This window comes from Ictalurus punctatus, chromosome 20 (genome assembly GCF_001660625.3).
Source record: "Ictalurus punctatus breed USDA103 chromosome 20, Coco_2.0, whole genome shotgun sequence".
Lineage (NCBI taxonomy): Eukaryota > Metazoa > Chordata > Actinopteri > Siluriformes > Ictaluridae > Ictalurus > Ictalurus punctatus.
This window is the reverse complement of record NC_030435.2, coordinates 6,847,459-6,860,391: the sequence shown is the minus strand read 5'-3', so window position 1 is coordinate 6,860,391 and position 12,933 is coordinate 6,847,459. Positions and strand designations below refer to the sequence as shown.

Genomic DNA, 12,933 nt, shown 5'->3' with positions numbered 1-12,933 from the left:
AAACATATCGGGCAAGTGTAAAAGGGAATCGCTTGCATCTTGAATAAGTGGAGTCAATAGAGGACTATGTCTTTGCCAACCTGGCCTTAGATGAAGACTGGGTGCCACTTTAAATTGCTATATATATATATATATATATATATATATATATATATATATATATATATATATATATATATATATATATATTGACTTTGATACGGGCGACTACAGGAAGCCAGTGGAGGGAGATGAGGGGTGTGACTGGTTGAAGACGAGGCATGCTGCTGCATTCTGAAACATTTGAAGGAGTTTGATGGAGCTGGCTGGGAGGCCCGAGAGTAGTCCAGTTTTGATATGACAAGAGCCTGGACTAGTAGTTGTGTAGCCTGTTCGGTGAGATAGGGTCTGATTTTCTTGATGTTGTACAGAATTAACCTACAGGACCTTACAGATGTTGAAATGTGGTCTGTAAAGTTCAAGCTGTCATCAAAAGTCAGTCTTATACTGCCGTTGTTGTTCACAACGTTTCTGTGCCAGTACACAGGAACGAAGAAAGTGTTACCAAGTGAACAGAGAGAGTGGGGAGTGTTCACAGTAAACATCAATGCCCTCTTAGGTCTCAATGGGACCTGCACACTCTCTTTCCATAAGCTGCGAGGAACGCCCAGGCATCCATGAGCCTAGGACAGCTTCCAACACTCACATGCTCCATCCAGACAGGGCATGAGTCGTTGCTTGTTTTCTCAAGGCTAATATAAAAAAAATCTATATGTGTATGTGTAAGGTGAGATGAGAAGAGGCCCCTTGAGAGCTGCTTGATTGTGAATTTTCTCCTTTTTCGAGTGAGCTGGTTCTGGTCAGACACTGTTTCTGTCTACTGGCATGAATCCACTGGGGTTTTCAAACTGCCACGTTTGAGACACATTCCTTGAAAATAGGGTTATACTATTTAGAATACAGTTACTCACAATAAAGCCGAGAGAAAGCACTAGCACGGTGGCCAGAGCCTAAGCACAATAAAGATTCAACTAACAGCTACTTCCAATTGCTTACATAGAACACCACAGAATATTTGGGCATCACATGTAGTACAATTGGGATACATGAGATATCTACTTCAAGGCAGAGCAAACAAATTAAAATTATTCTTACTTCTCAGTAGATATCCCGGAACAAGCCCCCAGAAAACTGTTAGGATTTGAGAATAGAGAATCTTAAGAAGAGAGAAAGAGAACCTACACAAGAAAGAAGGCACCCTCGCTCCACTACACAGCTCCTGCACCAAGGCCTTGGGAGAATTTGCCAAATGACACACAGACACACAATATTCAAATTCTGTTTTACAGTGAAGTGATGGTCACTGTCAAATCCTTTTCAAACTGCCACCTTTGAGACACATTACAGAAATCTCACCTCTGTCCATTTCTTCACAAGTTTACCCTCACTTGTCAAACAGTTAGCGACCTCATTACCATTTATGTGACACAGACAGGTCAGAAGGAGACTGAGCTACAATGATCTTAAGTAAGTTCTAATGATCTTAAGTAAGTCATAACACAACCTTACCTCAACTGAAATCTATATCACTAGACAAGGTCTTCTCTCAACTTGACATTTACATTGAGAAATGCTGTCTTTACATCAGCTGACGCATATTGGAATAAGTCTTTATAACTATTTCTTATAACTAGTTCATGTCACTTGTCATAAAGTTTTTATGTAGGTGTCATTTAGTCTTATCAACATGTGTCTTAATAATGTGTTACCTTTATTTTTAAAGAAGAGAAAATGTATCTGTTAAAGGTACATGTTTTCATTAATTACTGTGAGCATGCTTTAGTCCAGTGTCATGTGCCATATTACTAACAGTGAAAAAAAACTGTTATAACATATTTTGTCATTCTTTTCAGTAGAAAGGAGAGAAACTTCAACACACTCGAGGAAAACAGACGCAAAACCTCCATCAGAACAGCCTCAGAGTAAAACAACAAACTCTCCACCCCCCCAAACATCTGTATTATTACATTTACATTACATTTATTCACTTAGCAGACGCTTTTCTCCAAAGCGACTTACAAATGAGAAAGATACAAGCAAAGCGATATCAAGCAGAGAACAATACAAGAAGTGCTACCATACAAGATCTATTAATTGAATTCCAGAAGAAGCAAAGTGCAGAGTAGAGGTGTAAGTGCATTTTTTTTTTAAAGTTATTTATTTATTTTTTATTATGAGTTGGTTAGGTGTTCATAGAAGAGGTTGGTCTTTAGCTGTTTTTTGAAGATGGTGAGAGATTCAGCGGTCCGGATTGAGATTGGAAGTGCATTCCACCACTGAGGAACAGTTAGTGTGAAGGTTCTGGAAAGGGACCTTGCGCCACGCTGAGTTTGAACTACTAAACGTCAGTCGCTAATCGATCGCAGATTGCGAGAGGGAATGTAGACCTTCAGGAGAGAGTTGAGGTAGGAGGGTGCTGTTCCTGACAAGGTCTTGTAGGTGAGCATCAAGGCCTTGAACTTGATGCGGGCAGCTACAGGAAGCCAGTGGAGGGAGATGAAGTGGGGTGTGACATGGGTTCTCTTGGACTGGTTGAAGACAAGACACGCTGCAGCATTCTGAATCATCTCAAGGGGTTTGATGGAGCTGGCTGGGAGGCCTGAAAGCAGTGAGTTGCAGTAGTCCAGTTTAGAGATAACAAGAGCCTGGACTAGAATCTATGTAGCCTGTTTGGTGATGTAGGGTTGGATTTTCTTGATGTTGTAAAGGATGAACCTACAGGACCTTGCAGTTGCTGAGATATGGTCTGCAAAGGTCAAGCCATCATCAAGAATCACCCCAAGGTTCCTGGCTGTCCTGGTTGGCATGAGTGTGAGTGAGGCGAGCTGTACAGTGAGGTTGTGGTTGATTGAGGGACAGGCTGGGATGACGAGAAGCTCAGATTTTGCCAGGTTAAGTTTAAGATGGTGTTCCTTCATCCAGACCGAGATGTCCGAAAGGCAAGCAGAGATGCGTGCAGAGACGGATGGATCGTCAGGCTGGAAGGACAAATGGAGCTGGGTGTCATCAGCATAGCAATGATATGAGAAGCCATGAGACTCAATCACCTGCCCTAGAGATGTAGTGTAGATAGAAAAGAAGAGTGGACCCAGAACTGACCCCTGTGGAAAGCCAGTTGTGAGTTGCTGAGTTTCAGAAATACCTCCCCTCCATGATACCTTGAAGGATCTGTCAGAGAGATAGGATTCCACCCAGCGCAGAACCGTTCCAGTGATACCCAGGCTGGAGAGAGTTGACAGGAGGATCTGATGGTTCACAGTGTCGAAAGCAGCAGAGAGGTCAAGTAGGATGAGGACAGATGATCTAGAGGTTGCTCTTGCTAGTCGTAAGGCTTCAGTGACGGAAAGCAGAGCAGTCTCCGTGGAGTGGTTGCTCTTGAAGCCAGACTGCTTGGTGTCCAGGAGGTTGTTCTGTGTGAGAAAATTTGAGAGTTGATTAAAAACGGCTCTTTCAAGAGTTTTCGAAAGAAAAGGGAGTAGGGAAACAGGTCTGTAGTTGTCAACTATAGCAGGGTTGAGTGATAGTTTTTAAGCAGTGGGGTAAGCCGGGCTTGCTTAAATGAGGTAGGGTATGTGCCAGTAGAGAGCGATGTGTTAAAGATGTGTGTGAGTGCAGGTAATAGTGTGGGAGAGATGGACTGAAGAAGGTGAGAAGGGATAGGGTCAAGAGGACGGGTTGTGGGATGGCTAGAGAGGAGGAGTTTAGAGACATCAGTCTCTGAGAGGGGAAAGAAGGAAGTCAGCTGGGAGTTACACGGAGGAGGAGTCAGTCTATGCATGTCTGGGGCTGAGAACACGTTTCTGATTGATGTAACCTTGTTGGTAAAGAAAGTCGCAAAGTCATCTGCAGTGAGAGAAGTAGGGGAAGGGGGAGGAGGGGGACAGAGTAGAGAGGAAAAGGTTTTGAAAAGAATGTGGGTGTTGGGAGAACTAAGAATCTTCTCTTGGTAGAATGTGGCTTTAGCAATGGAGATGCTATTGGAAAAAGAAGAGAGAAGTGTCTGGTAATTGGTTAGGTCAGTTGGGTTGTTTGATTTGCGCCATTTCCTTTCAGATGCTCTTAGTTTGGCCTAGTTGCTACGCAGAGCTTCTGAGAGCCAAGGACTAGAGGGTGATGTGCGAGCAGGTCTGGAGGTTAGGGGGCATATGCTGTCAAGATTATATTACATTTATTAACATTATGATGTGTTTTATTACACAGGTTTTGGCATCCTGGCGGTTTTACTGCTGGTGATACCCAATGTAGTGGCATTTATTTGTTGGAGACATAAAGGTACATCACGCATGCACCCACCCACCCACACACACACACGGACACACACACACTCTCGCAAAACAAATGTTTAGATTGATTAACTGAAAACCTGTAGAACCAGCAGCAACTCCGTAAGTGTCTCTGGATAAGGAAAATTAAATTCTGTATTTACCACTAGAGATGTGATTTCTGAGGTCTTTTCTCTTTAGGAGGAATATGTGGAGAGAATGTGATTACTGAAGGACGTCCAGACTGTAAGAGAAAGCAAAAGGATCAGGTTAGTGTTCTGCAGACCTGAACTCAGCTGCATTTTTATTATCATGTGGCATCTGTAAATCTTTGAGCCAGAAGATAAATGATTGAAAAGGAACTATCAAATTTCAACGTTCTATCAGAGTCTTAATGTATTCTTAATTTGATCTCCATTCAATTCTGCATGGCTTCTACAATAACAGTTATAGCAGATTTGTTTCTACCTTTATAGCTTTAGTTGTATTGGTATAGGAAAGGATCTTCTGCAGTTTTCTATCAGAACAACACATGGTGTAAAGAAATAAGTAAGATTTGGAGATTGTGTTGTCTTTAAAGGATTTTACTTGCCTCTTGGAGTCAACAGTAAAAGCCACAGAATTAGTTTGTGTGTGTTATATGAATAATTTTCATGTTCTGTCTTTCCACTGACCTTTCCTGATGTTACTTACTCTGCACATGAACACAGCCAGAGCAGCACAGGTACAGATCAACGAGAAAACTGAATATGCCAGCACTGTACCAATCTAATCCACAATACATATAGTTACATTTATATCCGTCCATTTTCTATACCACTTATCCTACAGGGTCGCGGAAAACCTGGAGCCTATCCCAGGGAGCATGGGGCAGAAGGCAGGGTACACCCTGGACAGGGTGCTAATCACACACACATTCACACACCCATTCATATGCTACAGACACTTTAGACATGCCCACCATGCATGCCTTTGGACTGGGAGTCCAACCGGCATACTCGGCGGAAACCCCACAGCACGGGGAGAACATGCAAGCTCCGCACACACAGGGCCAGGGCAGGAATCGAACCCCCAAGGTGTGAGGCGAACGTGCTAACCACTAAGCCACCGTGCGCCCAGATACATTTTATATATTATATGTAGCAAATTCAGCAGATTCATCTAGAGTGTTGTGTTACATTTACTTATGTTAGCTAAGGTTATTGTTCTGCATTCAAAAAACTGCTGAAGGATAAATCTTGCTAATTATATTGCGAGTGTACGTTTATTTTTTTTACTTATGCATACTATTCTTATATCAGGTTAAGAAATAAATGTTCTAGAAGTTTCTTTTGCTATCACACTGTTTTGTGTAAAAAAGACTATTATATGCCATATGTAGCCAAATGTAAAAATATGACAGTGTGCTTGTTGAGTGTTGAGTATTACACATTCTTGCATGGCTCTGTGCATGGTGCAATGTTGGTTAACTGATGCTGTGAAAAACAGGAAGTAGCGATTCTCCCATCAGTTCCCATGCTACCCTGGCCACAGTGAGGTGGTTACTCTGACATGCTGAGTGTCACACACTGGCTCTGACATGAGACCATTAGTTATTTATGTGCTCAACTGTGGTTCTTTAAAATAACTGATAACTGCCAGAGGTGGTGAAAGTCACTGAGATACCTTCCTGTGTGCGTGTGCATGCATGCTGAGACCATTCAACATAGGTGAAGATAGGTAATTGTAATAAACAAAGTTGTATCATTTATAAAAATGCAGGTCTACTGGTGTGAATTATTGTGCTGGTCTACTGGTGTGAACCAGTGCTGTGGTTGCAATAAATTACAGATACTCACCCAAGTAACATTACAAAATGTTACAAAAATTCTCTCATAGAAAGCTGCTCAGTTTGTAAACTTATGAAAACATCCTAAGTCCTTTAATCTCCCAAACCCAGTGCTGGTTATTAAGGATAATCGTATTGTGAACACCAGCTCACTACAGCAGCGATATCCAACGAAAAGTCACAATCGTATTTTACATGACCAGCCCAGACAATATGTCATATCAAACTGCTAATAATGGCAATAAAACAGTTAAATTAAATTTCAGTTATAACAATTTCAGTTGTTAAATTGCAGTGTTAAATTTTCCATAAAATTACTTACTGCTGAAACAGTAGGATTAAATTTTGTGCTGCCACCAAAAGTTGTCGGAGCAGAGCTCAATGTCTCATAATTCAATGCGAAAATGTAAATAACCAGGAAAAACACCTGTGAATCATGTGCTATGCACAAATTCTGATAAAATATACAATCTTTCAACTGTTAATATACAGACATTTCTTACAGTTTACTTGTCAAAACAGTTAACAATATGCAACACACCCCAAGACACCCCTTTTCCACAGTTCTATGCTCTTCAGCTGAGGAGAAAGTGGAGGCATTATCTGTTCTTCAGATTATAAGAAGGAGAGTTTTAATGTTCGAACACAATTATCTTTGAGACTGTACAGTATACACCATTGATCTTGTGGGCGATTGACTCAGTTTACAATAATGTGACAGCAATGTGCAACAAATAAATCACAATATTCAAAGGCTTTCAAGTAGTCAACAAAAAGTAATTCATCACATCTGCCCCACACATTACAGGTACATTACAGGTACTACTACATTACTAGTACTCTTAAACATATTTTATGCCAAAAAGGTTGCATATGAGGATGGTAGGCACCCTCTAGAGATCTAAAATGACATATAAATTATCATATAAATTATCTATCTGGCAATGCCGCCTCTGTGATTCGATTTTTCATGTTCCTTTAATCAACCGAGGAAGCACTCAAAACATAATTTTATATTTTTAAAATGCTGGTTTTAGTATTGTTCAACTTTTAGTAAAATGAAGAAAAAAAACAAAACAAACAATGTTAGCTACAATGGTATATCTGGAATCAAACCTCGATGTACAAGACACTCACAAAAGCTCCATAAAACTGAGTCAACAATGTTGAGTCAACAAAACTTATCACCCCTCCATCTGCACCTCTACAAAGGTCACAGAAATGACAATACGGTAAGTAAATAAACAGGAAACAATGGCGGATAGAGATAGAGGAAGAAAGAAGAGGCAACTATGTGATCACTGAATTAGTTTGCATGAGTGTGATATTACATCAGATCTGTGGTTAGTAAAATACCAAATAAGCACAGGGTACAATTAATGATGATGCGCTACAAATGGGTGGTTCAGTGAATTCTGGAGTGAGGAACCATAAAAATCTGACTCACTCCGAGAGCCATTAGACCAAACAGCACAATGGTAAGAATGCTTCAAATATACATCATTTGAGAAAGATTATACGTACTAGATAATGTGTACAAATATGTATTAATGAGGACCATTGAATATCATGGGTATTACATATTATATATAATCTAATATTTAGGAAGAAACGTGCTGACTATGTTAAGCACAAGCACCTTACTAATTACCGAAATACATTAAAGTTTAGTTTATTCTTAAAAACCTAAGCAAGAAATGTATTATAAACCAATGTTACATTTATACACTTAATGCTTTATTGTTATTATTATTATTATTATTATTATTATTATTATTATTATTATTATTGCATTTATCCACCTAATGGTTATAAATGTACTGTTCATACTTACGCTTTGCAGGGTCCTTCAGGGGTTCTTTAAGCTGTCACTGGAAAATTAAGGGGTCTTATCTACCACACAAAATCTGTTTATTCAGTCTTTCAAGTAATTAGGCATAAGATGGATTATAGTGGTTTTTTTTTTTTTTTTTTTTTTTTTTAACAACACATGAATCTGAAAAAAAGGAAACTGAAATAAACAACACAGAGCATTGGCACATTAATTCTAAATAATAAAACTAAAATATCACATCTAAGTATTCAGGATATTTAGACCTTCTAATTTAAAATGGGGAAGAAATAAATGGTATGCGTTGAGGTCAACGGTCAGCAGAGAGGCGCATACCAGGAACATTGTGCCATTTCTTCATCACCACTCCAATTCTATTTAAAAATAGCATCATTTAATTCACAGTAATAGTATTCCAAATACATGTGAAGTGTATACAGTAACTTAAATAAAAATATAGCCCTGGCTATGACACTACTATTTTAGCGGTGAGCCCCACCTATATATATATATATATATATATATATATATATATATATATATATATATATATATATATATATATATATATATATATAATAGTATCTAATAATCTCTACACCAACTCTAAATATTCATCATCTTCAGTTCAGACTAAATTAAAATATAAAGCATCATCATGCTTGACGTTATGAGATGTGGCATGACTGACGGTAAAGTTTATGCTGCACTTACTGTATGTGTGCGTGAAAACACTGTAGGATGGATGGGTTTGCACATCTCAGCTGATGTGGATTTTAAATGTTGGTTAAAATAAAAACTAGTATCCAAAATCATAAAAACCTTCTACATGAATCGCAGTTTAGTAGCCACAACTAAACTATTTGTTGTTGTTGTTGTTGTTGTTCTTCTTCTTCTTCTTATTTTTTATACAGTTATAATAATTAAGTGTGTTGTATTTAATTAGTATTGGATTAAATAGCCTTTAATTTATGTTGAAAGACATTTATATAAATGATGAACACTGAAAAATACCATCTTATCCCTGAGTCTGCACTAAGTTGGATCTTGGGGTAATGCATGTCCATTTTTGGACCAAAATGGATTTGATAAGCACATTGCACAGCTGGATTCTGAATGTCACAACCCCGTTTTCCCCATTCCATGCATACATTAGCAGAGCACAAACATTTATAATCATGAAAATAGGATAAGAGCTCAAGGCCAGCGTTAACTACAAATTACACTTGCATTGGCATGAAAATAGAGCCCTTTATGTACAGTAATTATATGTACAATAATCTTTATGGCAGGAATCCAACTGTTCCAGTGTTATCACTCCACTATTAGAGAAATATTACCTCTCGCCTGCAATAACATGAAAATAGAGCCCTTTATGTACAGTAATTATATATACACTATTTTTTTTTTATGGCTGCAGGACAACTGTTCCAGTGACATCACTCCACTTTTAGAGAGATATTACCTCTCACCATTGTATGCTCTGGAATTTGCCATTGGCTTAATCGGAAACCTAGTGGTGGTCCTAGGCTATATATTTTGCCTCCCTGCTTGGAAGTCCACAAATGTGTACCTGTTTAACCTGTCTGTGTCTGACCTCATCTTCTTGTGCACTTTACCTGAGCTATCCTATAACTATGCTCACAACTTGAAGAAATTCAGTTTTGCACTATGTGTGGTTAATCGCTACATCCTCCATGTGAACATGTACTCCAGCATTCTTTTCATGATGTGGGTAAGTGTGGACCGGCTCTTGCTGCTGCATCACCTACAGCGAGAACACATCTTGTTGACTCTCAAGGCCGCATGGTGCATTACCATACTGAACTGGATCTGGGTGAATGTTCAAATTGCACCGCTCATCATCTTGATTATCCAGGACTTGAGGGAAAATGACTGGACAGTGTGTCGTGATTTTGCAAGCCTGGGAGAGCCCAAAGTTACTCTGATTTACAGCATAGTGCTCACCATAACTGGATATGCGATGCCCCTGGTGGCTTTGTTTCTATCATCGCAAAGGACGGTTTCTGTACTCATGAAAAGAGAGGAGGTGCTTGGGACATCCTTCCAAAGGCCAGTAAGAATCGTGAGGACTGCGGCAATCATGTTTCTGGTGCTCTACATACCCATCCATATAATGAGGATTGTGCGTATTGCATCACAGCTTCCTGAGTTAAATTTGTCACAGTGTATCATGGATTACATCAAAGCGGTTTACACAGTGACACGGCCAATTGCATTTGCTCACAGTGTCATCAACCCCATTTTTTACTTCCTCATGACAGACAGATTTAAAGAAGCACTGCAGGACAAGTGGAGACAGCTGAAAAGGATGCTAATGATTACACCATAAGGAAGTCTTACCCATTAAACAAAGACAGCACTGATAACAAATGCTTTCAAATCTTACAGTGGTGTACATTTATATACAGATGGATAATAAATTAGAATATAAACCAACATAAAGTGTCTAAAACTTCAATCTTATACCCCATAAGGCAAAAAAAATCTATGTTAAAATATTGCTATTATTAACTGGAAAATTAAATAAAGCCACGGTTGTAAAGAGTGGTTATTTGAGTTACCACAGCCGTCAGCTCAAACCAGTGTGAACATTCTTCTGTGAGCTCTCTCATCAACAAGGCATTTTCACCCACAGAACTTTTTTTTGTTGACACCTTGTTCACACCTTTCTGTGTCAACTTTAGAGACTCTTATGAGTGAAAATGTTCTGAAATACCCAAATCAGCCAACCTGGTACCAAGAACCATGACGTGGTCAAAGTCAATGAGATCACATTTTTCTTCTCTTTAATATGTACATTAACTGAAGCGCTTTACCTGTAACTGCCTGATTGTTCCTAATAAAGTGGGCAGTATATATATACATACACATTTTATATATATATATATATATATATATATATATATATATATATATATATATATATATATATATATATATATATGTGTGTGTGTGTGTGTGTGTGTGTGTGTGTGTGTGTGTGTGTGTGTGTGTAACCCCAAATGCATCTGATCATTCATAACACATTTGTTATGTGAATGTTGCTTCTGTACTTTAGTTCCTGAGCTGTATGCCCAAAATTGGGTACATTTAATTTTTGTCCAAACTATTCCTTCAATATAATAGTGGCATTAATTTATAGCTTACAGTTCAGGCCAGCAGTAATTAATATACATGTTGTTTGTGATATTTTTGTCTTGTGATTATATTTATGATATGTTATTATTTAAAACAAATCCTGGTACTTGGGAGTTATTTGCAGACATGTTTGCAGGGGGAACTATTTTTTCAGCACTAAAATACTATTAAACCATCAGAATGTCTGTTGTTAAATGTGATGTGGCACCAGATTTGATCAGCATTTGAGAAATTAAGGCATCTCACAATATAACCACCAGCTCAAAGCTGCCCTCCAGTGTTTACTGTAAGTCACTAAAAGAGAAGTCTAAAAGTGCAATGGAGAAGCAAGGCACCCAGTTCTACTGTGAAGACAGCCATGATAATCAGCATCAGATCACATTGCATTGCAAGATTGTGGGGAGATGCTGGTGTAGGTGTTATGTGTGAGACTTAGGCTACATCAGTCAGGCTACATTAGTTTGCATCTATGGCTGTCAAGGGCCTCCTAGTGGCCAGGTCACTGCTTAGGGAATGAAAATGACTTGTTCAATTATAGAATTAAATTGCTTTCAATTGCCAAAAGCAGATTTATTCTGACTAGCTTCCCTTATAGCAACATGAATGCAGTCATTTGCTCTTATTACATTTGGGAAGATTTTGGCCTGTTCACCTACCATGCAAAGAAATCTAATGTACCAACTCGCAACAATTTGCCAAGACTCCAAGTGTTGTTAAGACCTGTAAGTTGATAGATACTGCCTAGTTTAAACCTGTCTCCAATTCAGCACATGAGAATATCTCTTGGAAATCCAAATTGGCTCATAGTCAATCACCACTGTTGGCAAGAAATTCCAGACCCATTTTTGAGCATACACACCATTTATAAATGACATGACATCCATAAAAAACACGTTTGGTGAAGAACTCTACAATGAAGAACAATTGGAAACCATGCTGGGATGACTTGGCATTAAGCTTGTGCAGTTGGAGGATGACCAGGTTGACCTTGATTGTGGTGTAGTGCTGAGACCCCCCCAGATCACACCAAAGCCTGAAAGCATCTAAATACTTCAGGATATTTACTGACTTACTTGCAGGAGTTACTGACTTAAAGGATACATACTATATGCCATGCTGCAGAGAAATAACCAGTCTCCTAGAAATTGAAATTTTTTATGCCTCATGACAAACAAAGAAATGACTATTGCCACACAAGAGCATGCAAAGAACAGCACTTATGATAGACTTTTTTTAGGCTACATTGAATGTTGGAGCCCACAGTATGCCAGCAGTCATATAAACTTTTAAGCTTTCCTGGGTTGTATGAAGTGTCACTCTAAGGATTATTTGGCATGTGTTGGCCTATGGAAATATTTATATTGTATGTCTGCTTCATGAAGGAATTGTAAGCCCAGTTGAAATTCCAGCTGAAATTCCTGACTCTCCCAGTGATCCTCTTACTCTTTATTGCACAGATAGATGTTAACCATGGCTTGTGGTCCTTTGCCATCAATGACTTCAATTTGCCACCAAATGTATTTGTTACCTGATTAAAGAATGTAATATCTACCAACCTACTGAAATTCAATGTCCTGATGTAAAATATTTTATTAAAACTGTAAAAATATTAAATGTCAACTCGTATTGTTTCTCAAAACTGCACATACATCAGTACATCAGTACAATACATCAATTCTATTTTACTCAATTTCTTAATATGTTGCATACATAGGTTCATACCCATCAATCAGCTAATCGCTTCAGAATGCGATGGTTAGGTTTTTATGGTGCCATTGATGGTTGTCCAATTATAAGAAGCAAACATCAAA

At 38.6% G+C, this 12,933-nt stretch overlaps 1 protein-coding gene across 1 annotated transcript; it reads left to right on the top strand.

Moving 5' to 3' along the window:
* The first annotated feature begins 7,292 nt into the window (after positions 1 to 7,292).
* On the top strand, positions 7,293 to 10,811 carry LOC128628846 (succinate receptor 1-like). The gene is made up of 2 exons (XM_053673812.1): positions 7,293 to 7,361; positions 9,381 to 10,811. Exons 1-2 carry the CDS (start codon positions 7,293 to 7,295, stop codon positions 10,311 to 10,313), a joined length of 1,002 nt encoding a protein of 333 aa, XP_053529787.1. The 3' UTR covers positions 10,314 to 10,811.
* The last annotated feature ends 2,122 nt before the right edge of the window (positions 10,812 to 12,933 follow it).

What these genes read in the sequence shown, in the direction of transcription:
- LOC128628846 (XM_053673812.1), top strand. Translation starts at nt 7,293, where the DNA reads ATGTTGAGTCAACAAAACTTATCACCCCTCCATCTGCACCTCTACAAA. An exon ending in GTCACAGAAATGACAATACG is followed by an intron (nt 7,362 to 9,380) that starts GTAAGTAAATAA and finishes TTATGGCTGCAG; the next exon opens with GACAACTGTTCCAGTGACAT.